This window comes from Hesperophylax consimilis, chromosome 24 (genome assembly GCF_061612785.1).
Source record: "Hesperophylax consimilis isolate HC1 chromosome 24, BYU_Hcon_1.0, whole genome shotgun sequence".
Taxonomy (NCBI): Eukaryota; Metazoa; Arthropoda; class Insecta; order Trichoptera; family Limnephilidae; genus Hesperophylax; species Hesperophylax consimilis.
Genome location: NC_142859.1, coordinates 8,189,507 through 8,207,163, shown reverse-complemented (window position 1 = coordinate 8,207,163; position 17,657 = coordinate 8,189,507). Strand labels below are relative to the sequence as shown.

The 17,657-nt window shown below is 33.5% G+C and overlaps 1 protein-coding gene across 1 annotated transcript in view; it reads right to left on the bottom strand.

The window, feature by feature from the left end:
* Positions 1-17,657, bottom strand: part of LOC149411869 (neuronal acetylcholine receptor subunit alpha-2-like) — a 63,428-nt gene that overhangs the window by 21,733 nt on the left and 24,038 nt on the right. The window contains exons 8-10 of the mRNA XM_089646232.1: positions 11,063-11,255; positions 8,080-8,232; positions 7,037-7,206 (exon numbers count right to left, since the gene is read on the bottom strand). Coding sequence (XP_089502358.1) covers positions 7,037-7,206; positions 8,080-8,232; positions 11,063-11,255 — 516 coding nt within the window. The remainder of the gene's footprint in view (positions 1-7,036; positions 7,207-8,079; positions 8,233-11,062; positions 11,256-17,657) is intronic.

Here is a 17,657-nt window from a genome sequence, read left to right as displayed (position 1 = left end):
AAGAATAAGATGGTTTGAAAGGGGTGTATATAAAAACGAATTATCACAGAAGGAGGCGCGCTAATACAAAAAAAACGATTATAATTAAAAGGCGTAAGCGATTATTGTGAAATCTTTAATAAAACACAACATACTTAAAGTAGATAAAAAATAGTATGTATCTACGAGTATGTTAAGTAGCATTTAAAAGAGTTTTTTTTGTTTATACATAAAGGGTGTTAAATAAAAGAAATTAATGTTTTAAAATTTTTGGAGCATACTTTGCTATTTTTTCTATCGTGAGAATTTCATATAATTACTCTAAACAATCATCAAAATAACATATTTTTTGATGACCTGAAAACTTTAAAGTATTCGAGCTATGTATATAATGTGATGGTAGAAATTTTTAGGTAGGAAAGTGGGGTCTTAAACGGTTGGAAATAAACTCGTTTATGGTAATTTATTATTAAATATGACGATAGGTACCTAAATGATACTCAAAATTCTTTCATTTCGAATTCGATTTGCTCTTTTATTACGCTGCAAAATGTAACGTGCTTTAGTTTAAAGTGAAGCAATGCAAAAATTACTTAATATTATTTATCCGTCACTTTACTGAGCTCAAAGCAATTTTCTTTTCGATACAACAGCGTCTTTAGCCAGCCGAGGAATTGAACACACTACGCCTAGGTGGGACCCAAACGCGATATCAACTCAACTACCGACCAGTCGATGTAATATTGTTTGGTTGAGAGGTATTATTAATATAAAGTTTTTTAAATATAAATACCGGATAATAGTCCCAACTGCTCTCAATCGTCTGCGGTTATATCGTGTTTCTATACCTGTCGTTGTTCTCTTTTTAATATATATTTTTGTTTATACCTCCAGTTGGTACTAAACAAGAGATTTTTTTAAATATTTACTAAGTAAATGAAAAAAAAATTGTAAAAATTTAGGGTAGTCCCACAAAGCTGTCATACGGCAGCTTCTCTGTAGGTTCTACCAATTAAACATTCTACCAACAATAAGATATGTAGGCCAATGCATTAAGAAATTCAAGGATAAATGAAATTTTCATAAATAAACCACGGTTTTACCTTTTTAGAGCATAGTCTATCATTTTTTTCAAACTTTAAATTTTTATTGATTTTATTGTTAATCACTGGAATTATGTATTCAAGAGTACAGCTTTCATATTTATGTAATACTTGAGAGTTTTTAGGCCCTTTCTTTCTTCAAATCCTGTGGTGTGTTTGTGTACCAGTCGATGTTTGTATGAGCTTTCCCCCATGTTATCCATAATAGTAGTGAACCGAAGGAGACCTTTTATTGTAAGAAGGCTCTCTGATCCATGTAGTACTTTCAAGTTATGTCTCTGATTGTAAATATTAGATGTGACAATTTTTTTACTATGTCAATTTATAAATTTTGAATATATTTAATGTAAATAGTGCTTGCTTGCCCCCAATTAATATATATTCATCTGTCCCAATGAAGTACACTGTAACGCTGTCCAAAAAATTAGCTAGCGTAACACGATACAATACCCCGAATGTAAATCACAGTAAAGATATTATGATAATTTTTCTTTCAAAATAATTTTTTTAATAAAGTTTCATTTCTGCAGTGTAACCCTTTAACGTGTGGCTGAAAACATTTTTAACGTGTGGTATTTTAGAAAACATTCACTCAAATGCACACGTCGCATGTTAGGACACGTGTCACATTACTCACTGGTCTCCCGTCTGCCATCTTTTGTCTGCCCTTTTCGAGCAGACCACATAGACCCTCTTGGGATCTTTTCTCAAACTATGGAGTTTTCCATTGAGTCTGGTCTCTGACGGAGTGGAAGTAGATGGTGTATTTCGAAGCTTTTGGTACTCATATTTATTGCGCAGTAAAAAATATTCAAATTAATTAATGCGTAATTATTGTTATAAATTAAAAACATACCAATAAGCAAAACCTATCGCAAATAGATACTGTATACAACAATACAACTGAATAGAATATGTATTTTTAAACAATAAAATGTATTCCCATTGTTTATGTCGCCGCTGCGGCGCCGTCGGAGTTGTTAGAATGTTCCTATGTCATCGTGGTGGCGACAACGTTACAGTAAAAAAAAATTTCTACCTGAAAAAGGCCTGGTTACGTCAAAAACTGATTATAGCCCAGTCAATGAAGGGAAAAAAAGACCCAATGTCGGAACTAATTCCCCGGAAGCTGAATTTTTCAAAGATGTTAGAAGACTTTTAGACATGTGTTTTTACAAAAGTCCCCGACTTTGTGCTTCCCCGACTCCCTTGTGTCCCAAAAGTCCCCGATTCCCTTGTGCTTCCTTCCCCACCCCCTCTTGAATATATTTTTCAAAGCCTTTTGGAATACGCTAATATCTCCTTAATGGTTTTATTAAATCAGATTATTTATTTTTTGTTTAGTTTCTCATTAGTTATTCTAAAAAAATTTATTCTTTCATTTTTGCGAAAACAGCTATACAATCTCTACAATTTATTACTAAAGAAAAAATATCAGTTTTTAAATTAGTATTAGTACACATAACTTTTTTCTGAGCCTGTTAACGAAAAAAATAAATTCTCAAAACTTGTAGGCAATATTTTTAGCTATAAAAAATGTATATAATGATGGGTTTTAATATATAATAAGGCACGTAGGATCTTAATAAGGAGCACGGCGCGCGGCGGCTGGAACGCGCAGCGGTTCGCGGCGCAGCGAGAAATTACAAAAACCTAAGGAAAGTAATGATTGATTAATGTATTTGCTTTATTATTATAACAAATTCATCTAACCTTGAAGAGTTTTATTGTGATTTACCAGTTTTAGTTCGGCGGGGAGGGGGGGGGGGAATATAAATATTTTCCCCTGCCCAATGAAGCGTTTTCATTATCCACCAACCGCCGTGCCCCGGTCTGGCTAAACAGTCATATTATGTTGTATGATTGTTTGTAACTTATTATTTAAATAAAGTTATGTGAAATAAGTCGAAAATACCTACGACATCGTGGGACTACCCTTTCACCACATTAAAATATTGCAGACCTTATGTTATGGCGAAGTTCCAAAAAATCTTTTGTGGAATTTCTCACTTGTTTTATTATGTGCACCTATCATCAATAAAATACCGAAACAACAAATCACTTAAAATAGTGCATAGATCTAAAATGGTTTACTTTCAAACAAGTTTCTTAAAATATACCTTAAAAAATATTATAATTACAAGACGTTTTATAAATTATATTATATACTTATCAATATTATTTATGACAAAATTAGGCAAATATTCAAATAATTTTCTAGTCAAGAGAGTCTTCCATTTCTTCGTCATACTGGGGTGTGTTCAGACATGATAATCCGTTACGGTTGTAGCACATGGCAGAGTAGGTAAATCCAGATTTTCTGCAGCCACAGTAATTTCCACATCCAGACTTGCAGGAACAGTACACCATAGAAAGAAGGTCATCAGGAGCAAATGGTTTCAAAAATTTCTTCTTTCCACCATTTTCATTTACATTTTCAAACCTCCATCCCCAGTTTATAGATTTAAAAGCTGATTTTGTCGTTAGTCTGATAAATTTATAGTATCAAACTTCGTTTCAATTAGAGTATACATGACCATACATGTCGAGAGCAAATTTTTCTCCATTTTGCAACAAGTTCTCTTCATTTGCATATTTTTCCAGAAATGCCTCAGCTGCGCGTTTTGCTTCGGGATTGTTTTTCATGGGTAAATAGCATGTGTTTTCTAATATCTTTATGTTATATTATACGTTTCTCTATGATGTAGAAAGTTCTTGAAGGGGCCTTTCGACCAACATCTTTACAGAAAAAAATAGATTTTCCTTCAGGAGCAAGACGTACAAGTTATACAAAAAGATAACTATCCGTGCCAACAACAATCACTTTTGAGAAGATGTTGAGTTGTTCGATGCCGGTTAGTACAATTTCAATATCGGCATCACCTGCGGCCTTGACAGTTTTCACACCAGATTCACTAAATTCATGACACAGTGCTTCAATCATTATTCTAGTTGTTATTCTTATTAGATGAGAAAGCTTCCTTCTTAGTCAAACAACGTGTAGTGAAGTTTAATTCAATATCGCACGATGAGTTGCTAGCCGACCTTCGTCTTTGTTCTTCATATTTTACAGTTGGTTCTTCAGGGTATCCATCGAAAACGACAATAGAATGTTTGCCAAATTTAGAATGGACGAAACGTGAGTATGATTTAAGTAGTTTCAGTTTGCCAAACAACAGAGTGTAGGCGGTATCCCCCATCGATGACTATTGCAGCATTTTCCAAATCAACTTCTTCATGAATATTTTCGCTAAATACTTTCGCCATACATGATTTTATTCCTTTACGAAGGGAGACTTCATCAAAAATAGAAGGGGTCTTGAAGCCAATTCATATCCTAAGTAGGTCTAAATCTTGCTAGGACTATCACTAATGCACAGTATTCTGTTAAATAGCTACTGGGGGTTTACTGCAACTTGTCTCGTCCTAACAGTTGCGGATTTGAATCTTGCTGGGTAGTCACCATGTCTTTCCTTTTCAGTCGTATATCTCCAAAATTACATCCTTTCATTTTTTGCATAGCTGCCAGGCCCACCTCATAAGCGTTATCACAATTGACACTATTATCTGAAACAAACCCTGAAGATAAAGACATCAGCTCCCCTGAGAGCTTGGTGAACGGGCTGTGTTGTCTTAGCCATGATGTATATTTTCCTATATCTAGCTCATCCCTTTTCTTCCGTGATTCGCGCAGCTCAACATGCTGTTCAGTAAAATGAAATTCTATACCGATGAATTCTTCAATGCTCTCTTCCAAGTTTCCACTTTGACAAAGCGCTGTCAGTGATTCCGCGCCCATGTGTCAAACCTCCTACTGACTTCATCAGACACTGCTCGATGATCATGTCCGTCCAGGTACCTGACCAATATCTGTCGCTTCTTTTTATTGTAAAGTACCCATTTTTAGTGAATAGTTTATATTCTTCTTTAGTTATTCTTGATTCGAGTTGCAACATACTTTGAACGTACATATGTGCTATATAATATGATATGTATATTAAAGTGCATTTTCCGATTCCCGGACTTCTCTGCAAATATAAATCTAAGCATGAGGTCGATGCAATGTAGAAGCCACAACTTGGCAGTCCTACTCGATGATTCCTTAATCCTGTCTTCACTTGCTTCAGTATATGGAATCGTCTCTTTTAGATTGTCATCATTATTTACCTCCTCCATATTTTTTTCCACGTTACTAAATCTTGATACATATTTTCTATTTGTCTAAATTTCCCATCAATATCTTGGTATTCTTCTCTCATTACGTGGACAAGAGACGCTGGTGTTAAAGTGTAGGCTCTGTTTTCCCGAGAACATTCATGTCCCTGGAGCATGTGGGGTACTGTTGAGGACGCGTAAACTGATTCCCATAAATTTCTCACATACCTTTATTTAAATAATAAGTTACAAACAATCATATAACATAATATGACTGTTTAGCCAGACGGGGGCATGGCGGTTGGTGGATAATGAAAGCGCTTCATTTGGCAGGGGAAAATATTTATATTCCCCCCCTCCCCACCGAACTAAAACTGTTAAATAACAATAAAACTCTTCAACGTTAGATGAATTTGTTATAAATATATAGAATTTACTTAGGTTTTTGTAATTTCTCGCTGCGCCGCGAACCGCTGCGCGTTCGAGCCGCCGCGCGCCGTGCTCCTTATTAACAGCCTACGTGCCTTATTATACATTAAAACCCATCATTATCTACATTTTTTATAGCTAAAAATATTGTCTACAAATTTTGTGAATTTATTTTTTTTCGTTAACAGGCTCAGAAAAAAGTTATGTGCAAATATATTCTGAAATACTAATTTAAAAACTGATATTTTTCCTTTACTAATAAATTGTATAGCTTTTCTCGCAAAAAAGAAAGAATACATTTTTTTTAATAACTATGAGAATATTTAACTCTTTTCAGAACACTGGATTTTGATTTTGAAGAATTCAAAAGCCAGAGAACCATTAAATAAATTTAATATTATTATTCTGATTTTTTTATCAAACAATACTAACTATCTAACTTTCTACTTTTCCGGAAACTATAGAACATATTATATCGGGATGTTCTATATTAGCACCGTCCGAATATACATTTAGGCACAATCAAGTTTTAAAAATAATTCACCAAAATTTGGTAATTAAACATAACTTGATTGACTGCCGTAATGTAGTACCATATTATGAATACGAACCAAATTCATTTTGAGAAAACGAATTTTATAAAATATATTGTGATAAAACTATACTAACAGACCGAGCGATTAGTCATAATAGACCCGATATAGTTTTACATGACAAAATTAAAAAAATAACTTATATAATTGATGTCGCTATACCAAATTCCTGTAATATTCAAAAATATGTTAGCGAAAAAATAAGAAAATACACAGATTTAGGAAATGAAATAAAAAGAATTTGGCATTCTCAGACTATAAAAATATTACCATTCGTTATTTCGGCTACTGGCATTATACCTAGCTCTCTAATTAAAAATTTAGGCGTATTAGATCTATCAAAAAATTTATATATAAAGATGCAAAAGTCGGTCATTTTGAATACATGTAGGATAACAAAAGATTTTTTAAATATTTATGTTGAGGGATCAGTAGGATTTATAGGCTCTGTTAGAAGTTCTACCGAGCCGAACCCTCTGATATGAAAATATCTGGAGACGGTGAATTTTTTTCCCATTTGATATCTGGTCAGTTGACGTGTTGTTGTTCTTGTATTGTTTTGTATTTATTTTACTTATATAATGTACTTACATAGTGTTGATTGACTAGCTGATCATTTGTGGAAAAGTGAGTGGAAGGGTTTAGTTTTTCCTATGGGGAAGATTTAACCCGGACAACAAAATCGGAAGCATAAAAAAGTAGTTATTTAAACAATAACAATAATAATTCTTGTTTCAAAACACATTTTTGTAGAATTAAGAATTAATATAAACTTACTTTGATCGGAGGAAGTCCCAGTGCCAGCGCGAAAGGGGAACAAGTCAGCAAGGCCCTCAATTTGTAGTGCATGGAGGGCCAGGGTCTGGGTTCTGAGGTCAACTTAATAAGGATCCCATTGATGATCAGACTCAACCAGATACTGAAGATAGACCAGAGATAGAAGAGAACTGGAGGAAGAAATAAATATTTTTAAATAAAAACATATGTGAAATAAATAAATAAATATTGTGGTCGGTCCTGTTACAGTTGCTGAGTATATTAGCCATCTCCTTTTGACAATAGCTTAAGACAACCATCAATATGTTTTAGAGATGTGAGATAAGTAGGGTAGCCGTTATGTAGGGTGGTGTTACGAGGATGACAATATTTACTAATTGATGAAGCAGAAAATAATGAATTCTCTTCGTAGCAAAAATAAGTTTACAATGAAACTGGAAAAAATATGGTAGTCTGGGGAATTATTATACAGCAAAGGGCAGACTGGATATGGATAACCATTTTTCACTAATCAGCATTAACACGCTGAATCGAATAGTAATCCAGCACTAAAGAGAGGGCGGATCAACTGGTACTTTTTTGACTTGTTTTGAAATACTTGGAAGGTGGGGTTTGACAAACTTCCTCCTAAAAACTCGTCATAATAACATAGAGATAGAAGCTATTTGTTAGCAACATTAACAAAATAATTATTTATTTATTACAACACTAGATGTAACCCGCCACGCGTTCTTGTTGCTCATTCTGTCTGTGCAGATAAAGAAACAATAGCGTATGTGCTTTCACGTCCAACAGATGGAGCTTTTATCACAGGTCAAATCTGTATAATAAAGGCATATAAAAACAGACGTATATTTGAATATAACTTTGTGTCAAAATTTCAAAGCAATCAGTGAAGAACTTTCCGAGATTTAAGATTTTGAACAAACTAGCTTGATAATAGTGCCTATATATATAATAACGCCTCTATCCTGTGATTTTTCACGGGTCTGCTTTAGTACTACAAAACATTAATTAATATTATATTACATTTAGTTTCATACCTATATTTGGAATACGCTGCATATAAGTGGGTAACTCGTCAAGAACCCTCGTCAGGCAGAGCGTCACATAGATCAGGTTCCCCGTTAAAATCGTCATCTTGATGATCTGCGAAGATGGCACCCAGAACGTGCTCAAGACTATAACCACAGAAGCTGGAAACAATATAGTAATTAAACAATATAAACAATTCCCAAATTCAACTAATTGCAAATAAGGGTATGAAAGGAATCCTTTTTTGAAACCTTTGTAGATATTCCTAGTTCAGACTAGTCACAAAAATCGCACTGCTGAAAAAGTTTATGAGTCTCTTTTGGATGTGCAGCGTCGTATTCATGTCACCACCGGGGTATCTAGTATGGTCGATTGATAAATGTTAGAGAACGAACTGACAAATAGACGTGAATTGTTGTTTGTTCGTTAGCGATATACAGTCATGCTCGGGAATGATGTCAAGTTACCGAAATTATCGATAAAACCTTTATCGATCGACCGTACTAGATACCCGGTGACCTGAAGCCACCAGTCTCTTGAAACCGTTAAAGCTTAAGTTTTCTTGCCTAGTAACTTCACATTGTCGAATCTGTGATTGCAGTAGTGCCACCACTTGAGCAGCTTTGTCAGTAGTGGTGTCCTTTATAAGGGGTTGTTTTCTAGCGCTAATTATCCACGTATGTCCTCTTCAACGTTCAGATCTAGAATACCTAAATGTAACTCAAACGGCTCCTTTTATAGCCCAGAAATAGGACACAAATTGTGGCACCTGTTAAGAGTATATGCGTTTATATAACATCTTAACATGTCCCGTACTCGTTTCTTCTATCGTTTACGAAATTATACTATTGTCTAATAAGGGGTTGTTAAATGTTCTTTATCTAAATTTCTGAAGTCAATATTGTTTGGGTTAGATGTATTGGAACGGAGTTCCGGGAAATTTATGCTACAAACTTTATTTTCAAAGATGTGCAATTTTTATGACGCCGAGTGTATATCATAACTTCAAAGTTTTGTCACCCTACTTGAAAATTATAAAGAGAATTCAAAGATTTTTTCTACGCTTCATAAATTTTAAACATAACATCCTAGGGCACTTAAATTACTTTTTATGTTTTAAATATTCAAACTTTAGAAATCATACGAAAAATAAACACAACCTGACATTTTTACTAAAATTGTTAAACTCTAATTTCTTTGTTGTTGTGAACTTCAACATATTAATCTATGCACATACATGAACCTAAACGAACGACTAGACAAATAATAACATTTTAATTATTTTTATAAGCAATAATTGTTCGCCTGAAACACTCATCCACATTGAAAAAATCTCCTGATAAAAAATACATGACGCCAACGGGACACGAACCCGTGTCCATTCGATTTCCGGTCGAAAGCTCTGACCACTGAGCTATGGGGGCTTATTTCTTACCCGAGAAAATATTCAATATTTGCTAGTGTTTCATTCAACAATTACTGCTTTTTACATTTTTTCACCTGAGAACAACCAACTTTTTTTTTTTTTTTTTATATGAGAAAGGCATTGTAAGTGCTAAATCTCTCACTAGATGGCGTTGATACAAATTGTATACATTTTTATTTTTTTTTAGGTGAAATACTTGGACTTGTCAAATATTAATTATTATTTTTTTGATAAATTAATGTTTTAAAGACAAGATTTTATTTATGCATAGCACAAAGGATAACAATTATTTTTATAAGCAATAATTGTTCGCCTGAAACACTCATCCACATTGAAAAAATCTCCTGATAAAAAATACATGACGCCAACGGGACACGAACCCGTGTCCATTCGATTTCCGGTCGAAAGCTCTGACCACTGAGCTATACATGACGCCAACGGGCGTTGGCGTCATGTATTTTTTATCAGGAGATTTTTTCAATGTGGATGAGTGTTTCAGGCGAACAATTATTGCTTATAAAAATAATTGTTATCCTTTGTGCTATGCATAAATAAAATCTTGTCTTTAAAACATTAATTTATCAAAAAAATAATAATAACATTTTACATATGTATTCCTATATCAGTCAAACTAGATATGGTTTATAACGTTTACAGAGTATTCGTAACAAATATTTAAATTATTTGAAGTTCTTGACAATAATTTGTATTCACAAACTTCAAAAGCCGCATGTGTGATCTATTTCAACCCAGTTTATAAGTTATTGTTAACAATAATTTTTTGTCTATTTTTAGGTAATACATTTAAATTTTCTGTTTCCTGTATTTAGCTAACACTTTTTATTAAAAAAAAATTAAGTGCAAGAGTCCCAACTGCTCCCAATCTTCTAGAGCCAGTGAGACTATGGCATTCCCAACTGGGGTATGCTGTCAGGCTAAAGGTACTGTGTAGGTGAAATAAATGAGAAGGAAAAGAAGATCGCCAAACACGGCCAAATCCATTTCAAGCCATGTTTCTATTCTGAATGGTATTTGTACACCAGAGCCACACTGAGAGTATCTTCTACTCTAAAACGTGCCGCAAATATCCTATATATTATTTTAAATGAGTAATTTGTGAAATACCATAATTTATTCATTTTTTTTTGCGTATGCCGGGATTTGAACCCTTGACCTTCAGCATGCTAGTCGAGAGCCTTACCCCTCGACCATGGAGAACCGTCACATTTGTGCGTTTTTATTATAATTTTAAATATAATTCAAAAAATAACAATAAAGTATAATACATCTATGTGAAAGCCATCTGAGCATTGAAAAAAAAATAATTTAATTAAAAAATCGTAGTAAATAATGGTATTAATAGAAAGAATCTTGTTTTGTTGGTGTCCAATTGACAAAGGATATCCTTTCAGATGTTTAGCAAATAGAGTTATATAATTCACATACGTATAAACTGAGTAAGTTGAACGTAAAGTCAGGTTAACGTAACAATGAGTTTCACAAAATAATAACAATTTCATGTCACGAAATAATGTGGAAGAAAGTGAAAAAAAAAAATTTTTTACCTACAAATGGTGTCATGAGGAGCATGCCGTACGACTTGCTCCTCCTGCTTATGACGACCGTAATGTTAAACATATTGTCATCTCTCTCGTCCTCGGCGTGAGTCAGGTTGGCGAAAGGAGAGTGATCAGACCACTGAGTGGTCCGTATCGTCTCCTCGATCTCCCATTCCGTCGATATGGAATTGTGGTCGTCCTGAAAAATAAAAACACAATATGACATAAATATAACAAATCACTTGGAATTCTTTCGAATTTCTACCAATATTTATAAAATCTCTTGAATACTTGAGGTTTTTAACCTCTTAACAAACAAATAGACCGCATTGCCATCGACTACGAGTATATTTGCCGAGTTTCAACTCGATCGAATGTCGGGAAGTGGGTTGATTTTCGCTTCCAAAATGTGCATTCATTCAAACCCGGAAACAAAACTGACAATAAATTTTTTTTTGAAGACAATCTTTTTTCAGATACTGAGAAGAAAAATGAATTCCTTCAATAGAAAAAAGTGGCAATGTATGATCCGAAAAAAAGTGGCAATGTATGATTCGAAAAAAAGTGGCAATGTATGATTCAAAAAAGTGGCAATGTATGATACAAAAAAGTGGCAATGTATGATCCAAAAAAGTGGCAATGTATGATTCGAAAAAAATGGCAATGTATGATTAAAAAAAGTGGCAATGTATTTGAGGTGATTTTGCACAAAAACGGCGCTATACAAGTCATCCAATTATTATTATTATTATTATACAAAAAAGTGGCAATGTATGATTAAAAAAAGTGGCAATGTATGATACAAAAAAAGTGTCAATGTATGATAAAAAAAGTGACAATGTATGATCCAAAAAAAGTGCCAATGTATGATTCGAAAAAAGTGGCAATATATGATCCAAAAAAATTGGCAATGTCCGTAAAAAAGTGGAAATGTATGATCCGAAAAAAAGTGGCAATGTATGATCCGAAAAAAAGTGGCAATATATGATTCGAATAAAGTGGCAATGTATAATACAAAAAAAGTGGCAACATATGATTCGAAAAAAGTGGCAATGTATGAACATTTGAATATTTTGTTAATGCTAAGCGTATAAAAATTCTCAGTTATTTGAATGCTACATAACTCGGATTTCGAGAGATTTTTACTCTTATGAAAAAATTGCATTTTATTTTATATTTTTCGCAACAGTCGCTTGCACTTTTTAATTATTATCGTTTTTTTAATATTTGCGCGCTCCCTCTATTATTCAAATTTTCATAATATATCGCTCATAAAACATCTAAACGTTCATCTTTTTTATTGATGCTTATCACTTAGCCTTGAATTGTTCGTAAACAACTACCGCGACCGTTAGGGTCTACATTACGATCTGTCATAATATATTCCATTTAGTATGACACAAGCTATCACTCTGCAAAATTATATTAAGAGATCTCATGAAATTTTACTAAACAGACCTTGGTAGACCAGTAAGCACATGGTTCTTCTATGCCAAGGAACACTATGGGTCAAAATCAAGAAATGTTTCTTTACACACTTTGTTGGAGCGCATTTGCCCGTTATTCCGAATTGAAAGATTCTTGTCGACTTCTGTTTCGAAACAGGGCTTTCGATAAGTTTAGTGAACAGGTTCTTCCAAATCTTCCTGATTCCATTTTCTCCTCATCCCCCCTTGCATTAATCTCATTTCATTTCCCAAATTGTGATTTCTTAGTACCGCTATCTCCGGGCATTTGAAGCTCTTGTTTAAATAAGAAAAATATTAGTTGAATCTTTGCTTTGAACTAGATCAGCATAACATAGTACGACCAATACCCATACACATTATCTTCAATATACAACATCCTCCAACCATCTTTGTTTATACATGCAGTGTTGTAGTCCTACTGATACGAGGTTATTATGTAGAATTCACATTTAAAAAAGCGCCCAAAGTTTGCAAAACGCATAACAAATGTGTTATGCTTATTGCTTAAAACCAAAAATTGAGGCGCAACGCGCCAAATATTTTGTTACATTCGTCTTATTTTCTGAACGGACTGATGATCCACGGGGAATTCACTTGCGCTTCATGAATACGTTAAGAGAATGTGAATTTTCACTGCTTGCGTCTTGTTTTATTGTTCAAAGAATACATAATAAACAATTTAGGTTTTTAGGTGCGTGCTTATCACTGCATGAGTTAGAAAGAGATTATAATAAAACTTTCTGCATCAGTTTTTTCTCCCATTTCCAGCAGCTTTTCAAGCATGTCTTCTTCTATAATGAATTTCACAAATCTTTACTTAACCCCAGAAAGATAGTCATATTTAGATGTACACAAAAGACATGCGTAAAATTGACTGTTGTTTACCATTTAATGCGAAAAAGTCTATTGAGTATTACATTTTACTTGTAGTTAATGAATCAACACTTTATGTAAATCTTTTTAAAATATACTTAATTGAATCTATAAACTTCTCAAAATACAACTAGCTAAAGAAAGCTGCTGTTTTTACCATAAATTAGATACTTTTGGAAATAATCAGTCATTTCAACTTACATATTCGATAATGAATAAACTGTATCTTAAAAAAAAAAAACTTTTTTTTATCAGTCACCAAGAGTTTTAAAATATTAATATGTTGCTCTCAACTATTTCTCAGTTTGTGCAAGAATTTTTCTTCCTATTTTGGTGGGGCAATATATGCAGTAAGTACGTTTTTCGGGTAAACGCTCTTCTGGAAAGCCTTCTTGTGAGTTAAAGGCATCTTTTTACAATTATAAAATAAAATTAAAATTCAGAAAAAAATCAAAATCTTAAGAAATACTTTAAAGATATATAATCATACGTCATTGTAATTCACATGGTCGTTATATTTTAAAAAAAAATTGGTGAAACTTATGTAATATTTACAAAGATATAGATATATTTCACTTGCGCAGGCGTTCATTTTACACAGACTATATTTCTAGGGTTAAGTAAGGGAAGTCCAGAACTATAGACCAGTAGCGGTTCTGTCAATACTCCCAAAAATATTTGAAACAATAATTTGCGAAAAGCTAAACAAACAAATTAAACCGTTTCTTTGAGGAAAAGTCTCTAATCTTCTAGAACTCTCACAGAGAGTAGCAAGAGGATTAGATGCTCAACATCAAACTGATGTGATCTACATGGATTTCGCTAAGGCGTTCGACCGAGTAGATCATGCACTGCTAGGAAAAATACATAGAATTGGTTTCGACAAACCCCTCCTAAATTTTTTTGTCGCGTATTTAAGGAATAGGAAACAATATGTTTGCATGGACGGATACAGGTCTAGAAAATTCTCTGCATTCTCTGGAGTGCCACAGGGGTTAAAACCTAGGGCCTCTACTATTTATAATTTTTATTGATGACATTCAAGAATGCATCAAACATTCCACTTGCCTGTTTTTTGCTGACGATCTAAAATTACTTAAGAGAATTTGTGATGGTCAAGATTGTGTCAAATTGCAAACTGATTTAGATTCAATTTCATCATGGGCTGATGAAAATAAATTGTTTTTTAATACAAAAAATGTGTCGCTATGTCGTATACACGTTCGAGAAACCCTATCAAAGTCGATTATTGCATCAAAAATGATATATTGTCAAAAGTAAAATCCATCAAGGACCTTGGGGTAGTCTTTGATCCCAAACTTACGTTTTCGGACCATATATTGCAGTTGACGACATCATGCTACAAGCTTCTCGGATTTGTCATAAGACTCTGCAAACAATTTTCCAATCCCGAGGCAATGATGACTTTGTACAACTCCATTATAAGGCCTAAAATTGAATACGCCTCTGCTGTATGGGCTCCATACAAACAAAAAAATTGAAAAATTAGAACAGATTCAAAAAAAGTTTTTAAGATACATGTATTTGAGAATGCACGAAGAGTACCCGCGATTCATGCATCACGAAGATTTGCTTGCCGAAACGCGCTACCAAAGTCTCCACTCGAGGAGGAGTGGGGGCCCTTGCAGTAACGGCGTACAAAATTCTTAATAATTTAATAGATAGCCTTTACCTTTTGGAATGCTATAAGTTGTTCGTACCGAACAACTACAGCCAGGGACGGCACCATGATCTGCTATGTATCCCACGTGGCAGAACGGACGTACTGGCTCGGTATAGCAAGACACGAGGTATGGCGCTGTTAAACAACGCCTCCAAGACTATCGATATTTTTGATATTTTTAATAGTAGCCTTGAAGAATTCAAGAGGCATGTCAATGCCAAAAATCACTATTTAGAACTTGTTATTTGTATTCTTTTTTCTTTCATTGTTTCGTATCATCTATATGTAGTTAATTTTACATGTGTATTGTAAATGGACACAGTCTGTAATACACAAAAAAAAATTATAGCCTTGAAAAGTGTCGATAAAATCCATAATTTATATGGAATGAAGAATCTCTAAAAAGAGTTTTGTCTCCATTAAATAAACTATCAATTAATTCATGTTATTGAAATAATTGATTATTGCCACGTATTACTGTTAGGATGGGTTGCTTCACAGAATTTGAACAATTCATCAAATTTAAACGTTCATTTTCAGATTCGATGAGAGTGCCATTGAAGTTCTGTTATTATATCATTATTATATCTAGTAGCTTGACAGAACTGAAATAGTAACAGAACTTAAAAAAATCTTTCATACAACTTAAAAATTAACTTTCAAATTTGAATAATTGTTCAAATTCTCTGAAACAATCCGTACTAAATCTTATACTAATACGAAGTTTTTAAACATTAAATACTTCTATTTATTTATCATTGAAGAAGAAGATAATATTAACAAATCTAAACCAAACATGAAACAGAACAAGACACAGAAAATAAAAGATAACGGCCACAACTAGGAATCGAACCTAGGATCTCTTGTCTTATCGGGACAGCGTCTTAACCACTCGACCATTGGGAAATTGTTATTACACCTCATATTTTAAATTCAGAATTAGATATATTATCTTGTATGTCATTTTCCCGATATTTAATTATTAACCATACACATTCTGAGTACCTACATCGCAAATATCCTTATTTTTCAAATACCCACCCTACGTAAAATAATATAAAAATAATACCTCTCATTCAGCATTGTTAAAAGTTTTCTTTCAAATGTTAAATCAGACAATATTATTCTTGGGACGAGTTTTCTGGCCGATCTCCAATATTTGATTTATCTGCCTCCAATATGCTTTTCAAATAATCATCCATGACCTCAAAAGAGCACTGACATTTCGCGAACCGAATTCTGATTGGTATGGTACTAGGAGTGGCATTCATGTCGACATGACAGTCGATGTATTTTGTATTGAAAACGTGTAAAAAGGCAAATAAATTCCATTTCTCTCTGCCAGAAACTCATCTTGATGTAAAAAGAAGGTTTGAATTTATGAATTTTATTATGCTATTTTACTGGTGTTGACCACATATCTCCATAGGTTTGCGATCTGATAGAGGATTATCGATAATACCTGTACTTAATTTAATGGAAATGTTATACCTGTGGTATTTGTGTGGAAACATTTTTTTCTAGCCCGATTACAAAGTTTATTTTTATTTTAATATGAAAACGTGCAAGAGTCGTAACTGCTCCCATCCATCTAGAGCCAGTGATAAAATGGCATTCCCAATTGCGGTTTGTTATTAGGCTGAAGGTAGCGGTGAGGGGAAGGAGATGAGAAAGAGGAAGGTAGGGAAGTAGCTGGCTTTTCAGATCTGGTTACCAAAACACGGCCAAAACGATTTCATGATTGTGAATGGTGGTGATGTAAATGTAATGAAATTAAATTTACCAAGAAAATGATTATAATATTTTGTCTGAAAATGGTAGAACCTGCAGATTAGCTGCGTTGTGGCAGCTTTGTGGGACTACCTTTCATTGTTATTTTTTGAATTCTAGTAAAATCATTGATTTAGCACAAAAGTCTTAATTAATAAAATATCAGTCTGCTTATGTTTGTGCTCGCAAAACTCGAAAAGCAGTCAGCCGATATCGCTGAAAATTTCAAACTTTGTTTTTATTAGTGTCATGAGTGTTTAGAGAGTTGTTATAGAGTCGGAGACGCCCGAGGAATACTTAAAGCAATATTTCTGCACTGGAATGAGATACAGAGTAGAATTAAAGTCGATGTAATGTAGTTTTTATCAGTAACATTGTGGCTTAAAGTAGCGAATGGTGGAAGAAGTCAAATACGCAGAAGAATGACATGGATGACAATGGTTGGAGAAATTGAACGTATGAATAGAGAAAAGGGTATAATAAAAATAAAAAGTCTTTTATTATCTTTTTTGCAACAAATGGATATAATGATATCCTCACTGGTATATTCCGTACTGAGATCTTCATTTACATATGATTAAAATTTTGTAGTATGGATAGTATAAAGAATCTTGAATAGTGTTTTTTTCTGAAATAATTTTAAATATATTACAGGGTGTTTGTTCGCGCAATATATAGGGGATTGTTAGGTATGCATCCACAGGCTTAATGGACAAGTGTAATGTCAATACAAAATCCTGCAAATGTCCTACCTACCCTTTTTACCCATCCCAAAATGTCACCATAATAAAATGATTGTTGCGAC